Source organism: Mugil cephalus, chromosome 1, assembly GCF_022458985.1.
Source record: "Mugil cephalus isolate CIBA_MC_2020 chromosome 1, CIBA_Mcephalus_1.1, whole genome shotgun sequence".
Lineage (NCBI taxonomy): Eukaryota > Metazoa > Chordata > Actinopteri > Mugiliformes > Mugilidae > Mugil > Mugil cephalus.
The window spans coordinates 50,047,180-50,063,789 of NC_061770.1; the positions used below are offsets into that span (position 1 = coordinate 50,047,180).

General features: G+C 37.7%; 1 protein-coding gene across 2 annotated transcripts; it reads left to right on the plus strand.

Annotated features, from left to right (window-relative positions):
• Positions 1–3,880: 3,880 nt before the first annotated feature.
• On the plus strand, positions 3,881–15,646 carry ripk3 (receptor-interacting serine-threonine kinase 3). Of its 2 annotated transcripts, XM_047595270.1 has the most exons (13): positions 3,881–3,981; positions 5,340–5,497; positions 5,574–5,742; positions 7,106–7,261; positions 8,286–8,431; positions 8,812–8,861; positions 9,540–9,701; positions 9,994–10,076; positions 10,213–10,279; positions 10,992–11,062; positions 11,996–12,047; positions 12,150–12,337; positions 14,412–15,646. In XM_047595270.1, exons 2-13 carry the CDS (start codon positions 5,346–5,348, stop codon positions 14,577–14,579), a joined length of 1,464 nt encoding a protein of 487 aa, XP_047451226.1. In that variant the 5' UTR covers positions 3,881–3,981; positions 5,340–5,345; the 3' UTR covers positions 14,580–15,646. The 2 variants fall into 2 exon arrangements, with proteins under 2 accessions (XP_047451226.1, XP_047451233.1); XM_047595277.1 differs by lacking the exon at positions 3,881–3,981 and having other exon boundaries at positions 5,357–5,497; positions 5,600–5,742.
• Positions 15,647–16,610: the final 964 nt, after the last annotated feature.

Here is a 16,610-nt window from a genome sequence, read left to right on the forward strand (position 1 = left end):
CTTTGTGGGGCCATATTTCTGGCTCCCCCACAACTTTTTGAGGCTTCAACCCCGTTAAGACTCCAATTAGGTTACTGTACGCTTTAGATTTAGTGAAGTTGGTAAGGGACTATACATATGATGTCAATTTAAAGTCCTCTCAACAATGGAAATATGAATTTGTGTGACAGATGAGCTGTTTATTCCATATTTCTCCTTCAATCATCCCAGCATCAGTTGATTTTAAATTAAACACACTTTTTAAGGTGTTTATTAAATGTTTCTGGATTGAGAATACGGGGAAGCTCTGTTTTAAAGGCAGGAAAAGAATTGTTACCTCCTACGCAACTTCCTGTGTCAACCATTTAAAAAAAAAAAAAAAAACCTGACCTGATCTTACTAGCTGTTGTATGCCTCTTATTTCCTCCTTCCCTTGTGTCATGGAGCTCAACTGGTGTCGACAAACTCAATTTTTTTTTTTATTATAGGTCACAACTCTACAGTTCTTACATTTGTGCCCTGTTTGTACAAATACTGTATATGTTAATGCCATCATATATAACGATGGATAATCCCTCTGTGGCATCACCCATAGGTTTCTTGAAACTTAATGTGTCACAATCTTGACACTAATTTAAAAATGGGTGGAGAGGTGAAGCATAAGTGAATTTGGTAGATGCCAATGTAGACAGCTGACCTTAAGTGCTAACGCCCTTGTTGTCTGCTGACAACAGACCATTGAATTTGAATCAAATTCTACAAGACGTAACAATGAAAGGTTTTGGTAATGCAAAGTGTACTTACTAATATACTCACTCTCTGAGTGAGTGGTTAGCATTAACATGTAACAATAATCCCCCAAATAATGATTAACTTAACGTAATCTGTCAAATTGTCCATCACTCACAGGATGACAGGATTACTCACCATGGAATGGACAGAAATTTACACATACCTAATTGAGAAACCCAGTGCCCAGCTGTTTGACTTCCCTCCTTATGCAGATTCGTCGCCGTCCAATGTCATCTGAAAACTTCATGAGTTTCACAGAAGGGTCCCTTGTGGTGCAGTCACTGGCGTAAATGAAGAAGAGCAGCGAGGAGGTGGTGCAGGATGTAGTAATCTAATGTACATGGATTGGTTCACTTTTGGAGCCAACGTCAAGTGGTCATTTCAGGAACCACAGTTTTGGGCCATCAGTGTTGACCTGAAAATGGTGCGCACACAGGTCAAAGTTGTCTTTTAACTTCTGATCTTAAGTAGCAGTGGTTATCTCATTTCACCACACACATCACATGTGACCATGAATAAAAACCAGTCTGTCCAGGGATTACACTATAGGTTTCAGTCTTACACAACACCACATGATGATAACGTGCTTAAATGAAGGCTGTAGTCAACTGGATTCTTATGCTGGAATGCAACCTTTCCTCAGGTTCTTATGTGATTAGTGGAAAACTCATGACACACCTTAAGAAATGTAAGACACTCTAATTTAGTTTCTTTCTTTAGCTACAGTTGATATAAAAAGTCTACACACCCCGTTTAAATGCCAGGTTTTTGCGATGTCAAAAAATGACAGCAAGACAAATAATTTCACACCTTTTTCCACCTTTAATGTGACCTATAACCTGTACAATGCAATTAAAAAACAAAAAAAAAAAAAAAAAAAAAAAAAAAAAAAAAAAAAACAGACTGAAACCTTTAAAGGGGGAAAATACCAAATAAAAAATAAAAAACTTAAAATAACCTCGTTGCATAAATATGCACACCCTTAATACTTTGTTGCAGCATCTTTGGCTTTTATTACAGCACTCAGTCTTTTTGGGTAGGAGCCTATCAGCGTGGCACATCTTGATGCCGCAATATTTGCCCACTCTTTGCAATACAGCTCCAAATCTGATAGATTGCTAGGGCATCTCCTGTGCACAGCCCTCTTCAGATCACCCCACAGATGTTCGATGGGATTCACGTCTGGACTCTGGCTGGGCCATTCCAAAGTCTCAATCTTATTCCAGTGAAGCCATATTTTGTTGATTTAGATGTGTGCTTTGGGTCATTGTCATGTTGAAAGATGAAGTTCCTCTTCATCTTTCTAACAGAAGGCCGAAGGTTTTGTGCCAGCACTGACTAGTATTTGGAACTGTTCATAATTCCCTCCACCCTGACTAAGGCCCCAGTTCCAGCTGAAGAAAAGCAGCCCCAAAGCATGATGCTGCCACCACCATGGTTCACTGTAGGCATGGTGTTTTTTTGGTGAAGAGCAGTGATGTTTTTGCACCAAACATACCTTTTGGAATTATGTCCAAAAAGTTCAACCTTGGTTTCATCAGACCATAACACATTTTCCCACATGCGTTTGGGAGATTTCAGATGTCTTTTTCCAAAATTAAGCCAGCTTGGATGTTTTTCTTTCAAAGATGAGGCTTCCGTCTTGCCACCCTACCCTATAGCCCAGACATATGAAGAAGACGGGAGATTGTTGTCACATGTACAACACAGCCAGTACTTGCCAGAAATTCCTGCAGCTCCTTCAGTGTTGCTGTCGGCCTCTTGGCAGCCTCCCTGACCAGTTTTCTACTCGTCTTAACATCAATTTTGAACAGACGTTCTGTTCTTCCTTCTATTCTTGGTAATGTCACTGTTGTGCCATATTTTCTCCACTTGATAATGATGGTCTTCACTGTGTTCCATGGTATATTTGATTCCTTGGAAATTCTTTTGTAGCCTTCACCTGACTGATATCTTTGAATAATGAGATCCCTCTGATGCTTTGGAAACTCTCTGCAAACCATGACTTGTGCTGGAAGATGTGGTTACAAAAATGTCAGTAAAAGCCTACTAAAACAGCTGAACTTTATTTGGGGTTGATTAGAAGCACTTTAATTGGGGACAGGTGTGTGCTGACTCCAATTTAACATGAGTTTGAATGGAATTGGTTAAATCTAAACACAGCCACATCCCCAGTTGTAAAAGGGTGTGCACACTTATGCAACCACATTATCTCAGTTGTTTATTTTTACTTCAACTCCCTGAAAGATTTCTGTTTGTTTTTCAATTGCGTTGTACAGGTTATAGGTCACATTAAAGGAGGAAAAAGTTGTGAAATTATTTGTCTTCCTGTCATCTTTTTACATCACGAAAACCTGGCATTTAAACAGGTGTGTGTGGACTTTTTATATCCACTGTATGTTAATTACAAAGTTGATTCAAATAAAATTCCATATTTAGTCTCTGTATTAGTTTTAGTTGTGAAAATGTATTTGTCTTATTAGAATCCTGAAATGTTTTAAACCTAATTCACACATGCACTTTGTAAATATGATTACTTCTTCCTGTTCCTAATGTTCTTGTTGTTGTTCAGAACTTCGCGAGTGGAGTCTTTTGTAATCCATCCTTGGTGTTAGTTATTAATTTTGTATAAATCTTCCATTTACTGTAATTCCACCTGACAGGTTGATTCAAGTGCCCTCTGCTGGACAAACTCCAGAATGCTGAATACACACTAAACGTGTGTATTCAGCATTCTTGTTTTGATGCCACATTAGTGGAATACTTGTTATAAAACTATACATCTGTTTCCCTAAATAAGAAGGTCTGCTTCTTATCTGCCAAGTAATCTTGAAAATCTGTTAATCAGAGAAAGACATAAAACTGTTGGCAGTAGTTCTAATTTTTAAAACATATCTTAGTTTGAGATGTGTCCGTAAATGTAGATGAGGATGTATTATAGACATTACACAAACTGCACAGTCATAGGGGATAGAAAAAAATCCAATATGACAATGAGGGTTAAAGTTATATAAAAAGTCAGGCTGTCTGTTGAGTAGCGCAGAAGCAGAAGTAAAAGGAAGAATTATGGGATGGATCAGGGCTACATGGTTTCACTTCTGCTTTCACCTCTTGCCATCGCTACTAGTAGAAAGTCACTGAATGAGTAGGAGGGTTTTTACACTCTGTCGTTATGGTTGAATGATGAGGGAGAAGAGCTGATCCCTAAGGGTGAGTAGTTTTTCCATTTTCTCACCCTATTAATGAATCTATGGTAGAGAATTTTTCTTTCTCCTTCTTTGTGGTTTCTTCCTTTGATGTAGTCTTTTTTATATATATTTTATATTACATTGAAGGGATCGGTTGTTTGACTAACCCAAAAACCGACAAAAGTACAGCTATTTCTCATAAGATGTTCAGATTATGAACATAACTACATGTATAGCCAAGAAAAAAGATTTATTTCATGGTAGGACCGCTGTATTTTTCCATTTCACAGGTGTTTATTACCTTGTCAACTCGCTAGATTTTCCTTTACGTGCTACGGGCACTGAACAACAAAGAATGTGGTTTCCTGTGGTGTGTGTGGGTGTGCAAATGCCTTTAAAAAGTCTATGCCATTACTTGAAAAGAGTACACCATGGTACGTTTAAAAATGGACCTTAGAGAAGAAGCTCTCTGAATATAATGATCCAGGACCAGCCAGTAAAAGTAATTGAACCCTGCTGGTGGTTATGTACGTATGTATGTAAATTTAAAGGGAAAGGAGAAAACATCCAGCATTATAAAGTATAATATCTATTGAAAATATTGTGTAACTTTGATTCTTTATCTGATCATTTATTGTTTGCATTTTGTAGTCTAGTCTGTACTGGAACAAGTACAGTCATGAAACAATCATGAATATGTTGTTCATATGCTTAGCTAATTTCAGTGTTTACCAATAGATTGGTTTCAAAATACATACAACTCAGAAGTGGCAGGGATATATACACAGCAACAAATACACAAAGAACACTACAAGACACAATGGACTATTTGGGCTCTGGAGTTAAATACCTTTAACAGAAAAGTAAATGTAAATGTGTCTTACAATTCCTACTGCACACAACTAAACTATATGTTCTTTTTAAAACCTAACAAGTTGAAAAAGACATTTTATATGTTTAGAGACTAACTGGTGGGCACAAAGAAGCATTTAGAGGCCACATCTGAGGTAAAAGGAGAACGACTGTTGAGAGGTACATTCGTCATATTGTTGAGCTAAGGCGTACTGTTTCCAGCTTGATTCTACTTCTTGGGTAGCCAAAATGGCAATTCATGAGTTTTTATTTATTTATGTCAGAAGTTGCCTTGAATGTGAGTCAGAACTGCGATCCTGAATTGATGTAGGTTTTTCCTGAAGGGCTTAACCTTAATTAGATCCAAAGATATGTGGTAATAGGCACTGACTGCCTGTTGACCTCTAAATTATCTCCCTGACCAAACAGCCAAATCACTATAACCAAAGTTTTGGTCCAGATAGTGTTTGTGAAGAATATATTTTCATAATGTGATTGTGGTTTATGATTTTTGCCTTCTCCTTTTAGTGAACAATGGCACTGATGACCTGTCCAGTTGTAATTGAAGGCTCCTTTCTGGAGGGCTGGAAAAAGATTGACTCTGGTGGTTTTGGTCAAATCTACAAAGCCAGGCATCATAAATGGTGTTGTGATGTGGCTATAAAACTTCTACACGTTGATGATGTGTAAGTGAGTTTCTCTTTACTTTATTACCAAATAAGTCATGAGTACGCAACTGATGACACATACCAACACAAACAGGACCGGTTCGTCTTTGTTGCATGAAGTCGACATGATGCGCCAAGGAAGCAACCCGCATGTTATTCATGTGTTCGGGGTGTTCAGGGGTCAGCTGCCTTTCTGCACATCTACACCAAAGCTTGGACTAGTCATGGAGTTCATGGAGAGAGGGTCACTGGCCTCCTTACAGGTAAGAGACATCTGGTCCACCACCTTGTTTTAGACTGAAAAACAATCATCAGCCTTTGGATGGATTGCCATGAACATTTGAACATTAATACTTTCCAAGAGGATGAAGTCAACGAAATACACATATTGCAATGCCTTGGTCAGGTTTATGCACAAAACTCAGCTGATTTCGGTTAAGGATAGCGGCGGGTGATACTGGGAATTTTGGTATTGACCTGATACCATGTATGTATGGAGGTAGTATCGCCAATATTGATACTGTTACTTTTTTAAGTGAAATGCCATTTAACACTGAATAACTTCGTAACTTTGCCTTTAGTTAGGTGATTATAATTATGATAAAAACACAGGACAAATATTTGAGTCAAATAAACCTGTTGCCATTAACTAATTACAATATAAAACAATAAAACAATATAAAAGTATTCCCATTTTACTACATATGCTTGTGCATGCATGTGCTTGAATGAATCCTGTGAGGATTTACTGGACGTATAGATGAGAAATTGTAACAAACATTTCGATAACTATACTAGCATTTGTATTGATACTATCGATTTTTACATTGATACGCTAAGCCCTAGTTAAGGAAAATACAAAGGTTTAGGATGAACTATCTACTTGGGTAAAGTCATGGAACATTGTGGTTTTAGTTACGTTAAGTTTCAAAACATGTGGCACCATTGTGAAATGTGGGGTTAATGTTGGGCATCAGTGGTGGTCATGTTTAAAGAACAGAAAAAAAAAGATATTACTTCAGTTTTTTTTACCTTTTTCACATTAGAGACTGATTAATAGGTTTCCGTATACTCTTTTATCATGTAAATGTGAGCATCTGTGAGCATCTTATAGCACTAAGGTCAAAGGATTCAAAGGCCAGTGTGGCTTGTAGACTATAACTGACCATTTCATTCTGGTTCAGGATACACAGTATAATGAATGTGACAAAGTCGTGCAAAAACATGGGGTCATGGATGTTATTATTTTTATAAACTTTTCTGTAAACTTTGTTGCATGCTAAACTAAGATTTTACATGTCAGCATAGTAACTGTGAATAAGTCAGCGGGCTAGCATTAATATTTAGCTCACATGACTCCACTGGCAAGTCCTGAGGGAATATGTGCATCAGTTTTACTGTAACTGCTGTCATGCTAATCCTGCAATGATTATGCATGTTAACATAGTGATTGAAAGCACATAAACTGACTAATATTTAGCATTTAGCTTAAAGAACTCCACTGGCAAGGCTAGTAGAGTAACACAGACCATTTTATTTTTGTTTTGTTCCCACATACGCAATGAAAAGGTGAGGCAGGACAAGACAGTAACGTAATTCATAGCTTTGCTTATCTTCCTCAAACAGAAAACCTTACAAGGACCCTCGCCCTGGCCCCTGACTTTCAGGCTGACTCATCAGGTGGCTCTGGGCATAAACTTCCTCCACAACCTGTCCCCTGCCATACTGCACCTGGATCTGAAACCCAACAATGTTTTATTGGACTCCGCTCTAAATGTGAAGGTGAGGCAGGGAGGAGGTAAAAAGAGGTAAAAACATTGTCGCAAAATTGATTAGACAAACTCCACTTCTTAACAGTGTGAGCATATGGCATATGAGACCTTCAACAAGGCGTTCTTTTATTAAAAGAACTGATATTAAAGTGAGCTTTGCCTGAATAAGACTTATAAGATAGTGATTATCAAATGTTTATTGAGGTGCTCCTTTTCATCAATTTATATGAAATGGTGCTGGTTGAATTGTAATTTTCTTGTGAAGACGTGCCATTTGTTGGTACGCGTGACCTTTTAGGACCTCAATTACTGGAATTACTGAATACTTGGACTTGAAAGACACCAGAACAGTGGATCCAGAATTAATGGGACACTTGTCATAGATTTTAATTGCAGTATAAAACAAAACAACTTAAAACCAACAAATTTGTATATAAATTACAAACAGACACAATGTCAATATCAGATATACTGCATTTCCACCTGTCCTGATGTAGAAGGGGCAAAATATGTCATGTGCCTTCAGTCTCTCAGGGTCAATCAATGTCCAGAGGTGTCTTACATGGATTTCTGTTTTATCCTATTGTATCTATAGGTCAGAAAATTACCAGTGAAACATTTTGCTCTACAAATAATATGTTAGCTAACCATAGCATTTTGCTTTGACAACTGACTTAGCTTTATTGTATAGATTTGACCAGGCTATTTCAGCCTACCAGTAATCACTGCTAGTATCCTACAAACAACATTTTGTGATAAAACATAGGTTTCAGGATATAGGGATAGTTTGTACAGTACACCTTAAGAAGAGAAGACCTCTCATCAGCATCTCTACATTTCCATCAATAATCCCATCCCAACAGTGTCCAAATACAAAGGCTTATCTGAGATTTTATCCTCACAGCAACTTTAAACTGTGATTTAGTTTGCTGTTTGCATTGTTGCTGTCTATGTTATACACAGAATTGTGATCACTGAGTTTACTCAAAATTATTGCTATGCTAAATTTCTTCAACTTTCCACCCTGTTTCTAGCTAACTGATTTTGGCCTTGCCAAGTTTTACCACACTGTGAGACGGATTTCCAAGGAAAGCAACGATGAAGGGGGAACTCTCAGCTATATGCCTCCAGAAGCCTTTAGCGTATCATATCATCCTACACTGGCCTCTGATATCTACAGGTAGATGAACATTGAACCATTTACTTGTCATGCAATTATTAGTAGCGTCTAATTTCACTTTACTCAAGACAATATAACTCAATACAAACTCATAACACAGTAATATATATGTCTTACGGGTGAATTAATACCTGAAAAATACAACATATTTGACAACCATATACTTTGCGCATTTACGCAGGTTCAGACTAAGACCCATATTATTTGCATTACACTTCCCTGTAATCATGTGACTTCTTCATACAACAAACCGCCTCTAAACAACTTCCTCTGGGCTGTACACGTGGTAACACTGATATATTGTTGTCTGTGATTGTATTCATATACTGCAGTCAATACAAATATCTAACGGAATAATTGGTTCTCTGGTGCTCTTTCAGCTATGGTATAGTGCTTTGGTCCATTGTCACAGGAAGACAACCATATCCATGTAAGTCACTTTTATGTATGTATGTATGTATGTATTGTATTATGATGCAAGGTATTCTGATAGGTAATGCATTTGTACAGTTTTGCAAAAGAACGTCATTAACAACAAGTGTCTCTTACACTGAAATTATGACTAGAATGTTGTAAGTGGTGACTGTCTATGGATCAGGCTCTTTCCACTGCATCCCACAGATATTTGATTCATTTAGGATTTTATCTTATCCCAAAATACGATGTATGGCAACTTGATGGAAAGTCATCACAACACAACTTCCTCAATCTTTGTTTTGGTCTCTGCCATCTTCTGCTTAGCTGCTAAAAACAGTGGTTTGTTCATTACCTTGCTGCTAAATTTGTCTAGAGTGCATACTTGTTGGTGCTGAGGAGGTAACAAGAATGAAACTGACAGCCTGAGAGTGTACCAAACAGTGAAATTGTGACCTGGTAAACCAAAAGAAAGTTGGAAGAAGCAAAGCTGCTCCTTGGAGCAAAAAAGCAGCAAGTTGAGTTAAAATTCTCACGTTTAATATTCCTCATAGCAATCTAGTGCATTGTTACTATAACTTTAATGCACCGTTAAAATATGAAAATGAGTATCTTTGCAGGCACTTAGAATATTCAGGAAGACCCCCTGATGTTAATGCAGCATCTTCAATTCTTCCTCTTCCTTTTACTTCAGATGCAATGTCCAGCATAGTGAGACTTCGCATCCCACAAGGAGACCGTCCACCTATGGACGAGATCAGATCTCAGGCTGCAGGGATTGCAGGTCTGACAAGGTTGGTGGAGCTCATGGAAAGATGCTGGGAGACAAAACCCTCACAAAGGCCCTCCTCCTTTGGTAAGAAAACCACCTTTGGGATTAATAAATTCTCTCTTATTTTACTAATCATCATGTATGGGTTGTGCTGATAGCAGTCAATTGGGCCAATACATTTGATGAACTGAAATAATATTTGTCATCCATTAAGTTTTCATCCAAAATCCACATGGTCCAAAGTTTTTACCAAATACCAGCACTATAGACTAAATATCTATAGTGCAACAAATCTTAGGTATGGATGGCGATACAGAAGTCGCAAACTCACATAAAAAATACTAACACAGTTACTGATGTCCGCTTTTGTCTGCAGACTGCACTGCTGTGACGGAAGAATTGTATAAGATGCACAAACATGCAATTCGTAATGCTGTTGACAAAGTGCTGGAGACACTGGTAAGGAAAAAATCTCTTCACATACACAGATGTAAGTCATGCTCGGATGTAAACTTTTGGCATGACACAGCAAATCTCTAGTTTTATTCTTAATTTACGTCACATCCTGACTTGTTCTTTCACTTCCTATTTCCAGGACCAAAAAGAAGAAGAAGAAAGATTAGCCCAGGAGGCTCAGACGGTTTATATTTCTCAGACCTCAGGTCTGTTTTAAGATATTTTATTTTATGATAAAGGAATTCAGAAGCTACTGCACATGTTCTGTTGTTGATAATTTCTCTTTGCAAATGTAACACAACATCTCATCCATCACATTTAAAGTTAACATAACAACTGAATCTTATGTTTAATCTATTTAATCTATATAAAGATTTATGCTAAGCTAAGTGGTTGCTAACTGTAGTTAAATCTGCTGATCTAACTCTTGGCGAAAAAGCAAATACGGGTATTTCCTTAAATGTAAAATTGTTTCTTTTAAGATACAGTTTATAATTTTGATTAAAATAATATTTTGTCATTAAAGGAAGACATTAATACTACTTTCATGTTCAATTTGAAGCTAAATTAGTTCAGCGACTGATTTAGTTTAATTTTAAACAACCTGCTTTTGATAAAACTTCAAAAATCCACCTAGCACAACCTTCAAAGCAAATTAAGTGACACACGTTTGTTAATCCCTGTAAGTTTTCCCTCAGTATTTACAATAAGGTAAACTAGCTAAGATAGTTGTAGCCTCAGCTTAAGAATAAGCTAACATATGTGTCAATATCATAAAAATCCTTAAACTAACTTTCATCATAAACTAAGCACATCCAATCTATTTAATTTCCCAGATAAAAAATGTGCTACAACACCAACACATACAAAAAATATGTTTTAAAGCACCAGTTTGACATTTCATCTTGTATTTTGCAGCGAGTGCCAGACTTGGAGCAGTGAATCATCATTGTTGTGATAATGTGCCAACAGGAGGCCCACCGATCCAGGTGAGCCAAGAGTGAAGTTCCTGTCTTAAACACTCAAATGATAGGATTCAGCTCAACTTTAAATCACAAGTAGATAAACTGAGAGCACCTTATCAATGCCATTATCAGCATCTTTATAACAGTGAGAAATACTTTAAGTGACTCAATATGTGATCTGTTTCTAATGGACTCCTTTTTCCCCTTTGGCACACATTGGTCAATGGCACAGTATTTCTACATCGCACGTTTTTGTTTTTTTTTTTTACTGTGCAGAAGGGGGATTTACACAGGAAAGAGTGTCTGGATCAGTTTCAGTTCTATAATGTAAAAGTTTTAATGTAAAAATTATGGATAGAGCAAGTTTGAATGAAAACCCTTTACCCACTGTGGTTTATCTGTTTATATATTCAACTAAGCTTGTCCAGTGAAATCAGATGGCTGTTAAACTATTTACAGTGCTGACTCCTACCTTTGGCCTCAGTTTGGCTGGTTTTGCGCATCAATTGATAAATGAATACAGATTTCAGAATGGCTTCACATGTGGCTCTTATTAGTCCAAAGAGATGAATTCCACGCGTGTGTTTATACTAAATATGGAGTTAATCTTAGCTTAGATTGCATATAGCACTGTCTAACAGTAACAGTAAAGCCAAACTTAAAATGATCTTTACTCCTTCTTCTAGGGACACTTTATGTTGAAGCTATCACATTTCAACATTGTTCCACATGCTTATATAAGCTAAAATCTAAAATAAACTAAAATTCAATGCTTTGAAGTCATAGCACTGCAATTGCACACAATCATAAAGCCCATAACAAAAATAAAAGAAATCCACTTTGAACAGTTGGATCTTAATCTTACTCATTTTTAGTCTGGAGTCCTTCATATCATGTGCACCAGGGCACCTGTCACAAACAACCATCAGACTACCCCCACACTTCCTTCTGTTACAGGAAATGGCTGGTGATTGGACCGCAAATCAAAGAGACAAAGCAAGAGTTACAAGTAAGAAGGCAGTTGGTGCTGAAACAACACAGAGCAAACAGGAGTGGCATGTGTTTTTGATCATCTAAACAAGTCAAACTATGGCTCGATGTTTCCTTTCAGATTCATCTTCCCCTCGAAGTATGTGTCATGGTGAACAGGCCAGGATGAGAGAAAATATGATGAAAACATCATCTGTTCATCCCATTCAGCCATCACTGCCGCCTCTTGGGAAAAGGAGGATCCCTCAAGACAGAGGTGCACAAAGTGCCCAGCTGACTTTTGATAGACGCCAGTTATCACAGTACCAGGTGGGTTTGTGTGAGGAAGGCTGATGATTTTATACCTATACTTTAACACACTTGTCTCCGTGAAGTGTTAAAAAAGCAGGACCCAAATGCAGATAAGAGACAAGGGAGGCAAGAGTAGTTACATGGTGGGTTATCAGACCTCTGGCTGTTCCAGATTAAAATAAACAAGGCAAAAAAATAAAAAAATAAATACATTTAAAAAACGGTGGCTCCAGAACGATCCCATGTTGCATTGCGAGAGAAATTCAGAGAAGTCCATTCTGGCCAACAAAGACAGAGTGGGTCAAAAGTGGTGTCAGAAATGGACAAACATTGCTGCCTTCAAATGGGGTCACATTTAAAATACATGAGAGAAATGTTCATATAAATGTTGTGGTGTTCTCAACCTCATTGGTGGAAATTTTCAGTAGGGTCTGTGTGTGGTGACATGTTAGCAGGTGCTCTCATAAAAGGTCGAGGATGAGTTCATTTCCTGTAACTTAGAAGTATACGTTTCTTCACAGTTTTTATAATAACTGCTTCATCCTTTCATTAACGGATGAGAGGATGAAGCGGCGAAGATCTGCCATGCCAATCAAATTGTTTGGATTGGCTTTATGTAGAGACCGTGGAGATGAGTTTGTTTACAGATAAATGTCTCTGATAGGTTGTAAGCCTATCCAATTGTGTACAGAAGTATTTTTTTCTCTGTGCTGTTTGTGTTACCAGCAGTGTGGCCAGATATACTATGATTATCGTCTTTTTACAATAGTTTTAGGGCCTATACGGGACAAAAGTATAAAACAGTTTGCCATTTGACTGACAATGAATAAAGCAGTTGTTTTGTTCAAATGGCCAGTCCTCCATGTTTATTCCTGAGGTTATTGCAGCACATGCACATAAAATAGTTTTGATGATAAATGTACTCTATTAGTGTGTGATTTTTTTTTAAATTGTTTTAGTATATACAATAGTTTGGGTTAAAACACAATCATCGACAGTATGGTATTTCTTAATTTCCCATCTGCCAGACACATATTCTGATTATCCCAGATGCAGATAGTTAGCACCCAACTCCGGCTGGACCTGGAGTTGTGGTCGGAACCAGAGAAGGTAGTGTATTTTATCGAGCTTACTGTCCCATGGGAAAAGAGAGTTGAGGAGGCTAATGAGCGCAAGAGAACAGAATATGGAGAGATGGCAGCAGAAGCTGAGCAGCGAGGGTGGAGTGTCTGTTTTTGGTTTGATCTGCATGTGCAGGGCGAAACATAAGACCATTTGGTAGTGTGATTTTGTATTTGGCTGTGTGGGTTGTGGTTCAGTCCTGTATCCTCAATCCCCATCCCCCTACCAAAATCAGGGTCTGTATCCTTATTCCCCCACCCTCCCCAGTCCTCATCCCCTACCCGAACCAGGGTCTGGATCCTCACCCCACCGCTTCTTTTTTTCTTTCTTTTTTTTTGACTCGAGCCTGCAGGACTATAGCCTCAACACGTGGGGCGGGTGTTCTACTTAGTGAGCTAAACACTGCCCTCCACCGCTTCCTTTCCCAGGGAAAGAGGTGGCTCAGGCACCAGGCCGACACAATTGTGCATTTTGTTGAATTGGCAATAAAAAGGGGCTAACCCAATCTCCCAGTGGTTGAAAGTCACACGGTTGTGCTTGGCAGCAGAGGGTGGGTGGTGGGTTGACTCCAGGACACTGGAACAAAACATCGGTGAAGGAAGGGAGGTGCCCACCGACCCTGCCATTGGCTAGACTAGTTAGTTGGTGTCTTCTAGCGGGTAGTTGACTGCTAGCCTGCTGGTCGGTTTTCAGTTAGACTGGGCTTCTAAATGTGTTTTGCCTGGGATCTTGGCACAATGGATTGTAACATCTTATCCCGTGTAATAATGAATGCTGGATAGTAGGAGGCCAGGTATGGATTGAACAATGAAGGACGTCAGGTGGATGGATAATGATTTTGTTTTTGCATTTCTTCAAGACAGTTCTGCTACAGTATGTCATCATAATGATGCGTTTTGTAATCCTATGGATCTATATACCAACAATAACGCTGAACCAGTATCAATAGTTTTCTCTTTTCTCTCTGTAGCGTCAGTATTCAACCCCCGACACCGCTAGCCATCGGCCTAGAGTCTGCATCAACCTCAGCAACGTAACAGGACTTCAGAATGGAGACAATAACACCATGCACATCTACGCTACAGACCCCTTTGAAAGGAGGCGGCACCCAACGGCACCATCTAACATTAACCATTAAGGAGGGAGGAAGACGGGAAGTGTTAACTGAGTCATTAAGTTCTCTAAATTTAACATTTTAACAGTTTTCTGTTTAGCTTGTCCTGTCAGGAAGGTAGTATGTAGAAGCTAAGGGCTTGGCTGGGTTGTTTGTCTTTATCTTTTTTTTAGTTTGTTGCTTTTTAGATCTGGGCAGGATTCAGATTTTTGTGTGAAGTGACTGGATTTTTTTAACCGTCTTTATTTATTCTGCTTGTTTTGTTTAATATTCTATCCCCCGTGACCAAAACCTCACACTTCTCCTTTGCCTTGTCAGAAGATTAAATCCCAGCCAAGTCCAATCATATGTTTTTGCTTTTTCACAGTCGCAGTGCCAGCTCACCAGCTTGTGCCAAAACTATTAATCACAACAGGTACATTTTTTTTTAATTTTGTTAAATAACGGTTCACTGGAATATTTTTTTGTTTGTTTTACCTAAATGCACTTATGAAGAGTGCTAGAAACTCTTCAATAATATAATGAAATATGGGTGGGCTGGGTCATATGCTCTGAAATATTCCAAATATATATTGTGTTTTTCATGCTACTATGATACTACTTTATGATACTGTGAGTATCACATGTTCAGACCCCCAACAACTTTGTAAAGCAAATCTTTTGTACATTTTATATAGAGGGTGAATTAGAGTGACATTTTTTTTATTATTATTTTTTTAAAAGGTTGTATTTTAAAGGGTGTATTAAATGGCTTGTTGGACTGGAATATTTCACCCAGTAGAAGCGTGGCATAGCTTCAGTTAAGTATTGGGAAAAATGTATGTGAAGTATTTTTCATTGTATTGTTTCGGATGAAATATTCCGTCTTAAATGATATGTCTGGTGCTACTCGACAAAATGTGTTCGTCCAACTCTGACTGACTCAAGTCCATTGTTCCTGTATAAACCTTTAAAAACAGATTTGTACAAAGAAAGAAGTTTTGTACAGTGGCTGTTAACTATTTACAACCTCAGAAAGACTGATCATTTAACTCTGAAGGTACTTAAATAAAGAGGCATCATTGAGAACTGGTGATTGTCATAATACAGTTTGCCATGGGTAGAATCGTTTAATTGGTTATACTGTATGTTATGGGTGTTATATTACTACTTGTATGTCGATCTAGTTGCAATAATAATAAGGGAGTTAATTTCCTTTACTTTTTCACATGTTTTAATATCACTTATTTCATATTTCAAGAGATGACTATCGCAGAGCAGTAATGATTCTTCAATGAATTGTTTGCTGATTTTTTTTTAAGTAAATATGTAATAATAAAAGGATTATCTGCAGCTTTTAAAATATTTTTTTGAGTAAACTTTCTTCTAAAGCAACAGGATTTGAATAATTTGTAAAAGAAGTAAATTAGAGATGTCACCTTGACATATGGGTGTTAAGGATACAAAATATAAATATAAAAATATAAAATTGTGAGTTAAATGTGAGGGTTAAAAAAAAAATAAAATAAGAATGCAGCTGGGGAAGGAATTGTTTTCACACTTCATTTAACCCAAATAAGGAAATCACTTAGATCCATTTTTAGATTTTTTTGATTTTAGATTTTAGAGCCTTTTGATGCTTCTGTTCTATCATCTGTCACTGATGTGGTTAGTAACTTCCTCTGGGTTGTCTGTTGATGAACAACCCAGTGTGTCTGTAGGTGGCACTCCTGGTTTAATGTTCTGGCCAAGGTTTCTGTGTAATACTCCAATTTCAGTTTACCAAGAAACTTTCTCTCTCTCTCAAAAAAAAAAAAAAAAGACATTTTAAAGTTCAATTATGTGACGTGAGTAACACTGATATTCTGGTTTTCATGTTGGTGGGTGAGATATATCAGACAGCAAGTGAATATTTGGTTTCTTAAACTTGATCTTAGAAACAGGACAAATGGATGGGAGGAAGGATTTGACTTTGGCAAGTTTCATACTATGATGGCCAGATGGCTGGGTCAGAGAATTTCCATAACTGCAGCTATTGTGGGGTGTTCCTGGTCTGCAGTATTCAGTATCTATCTG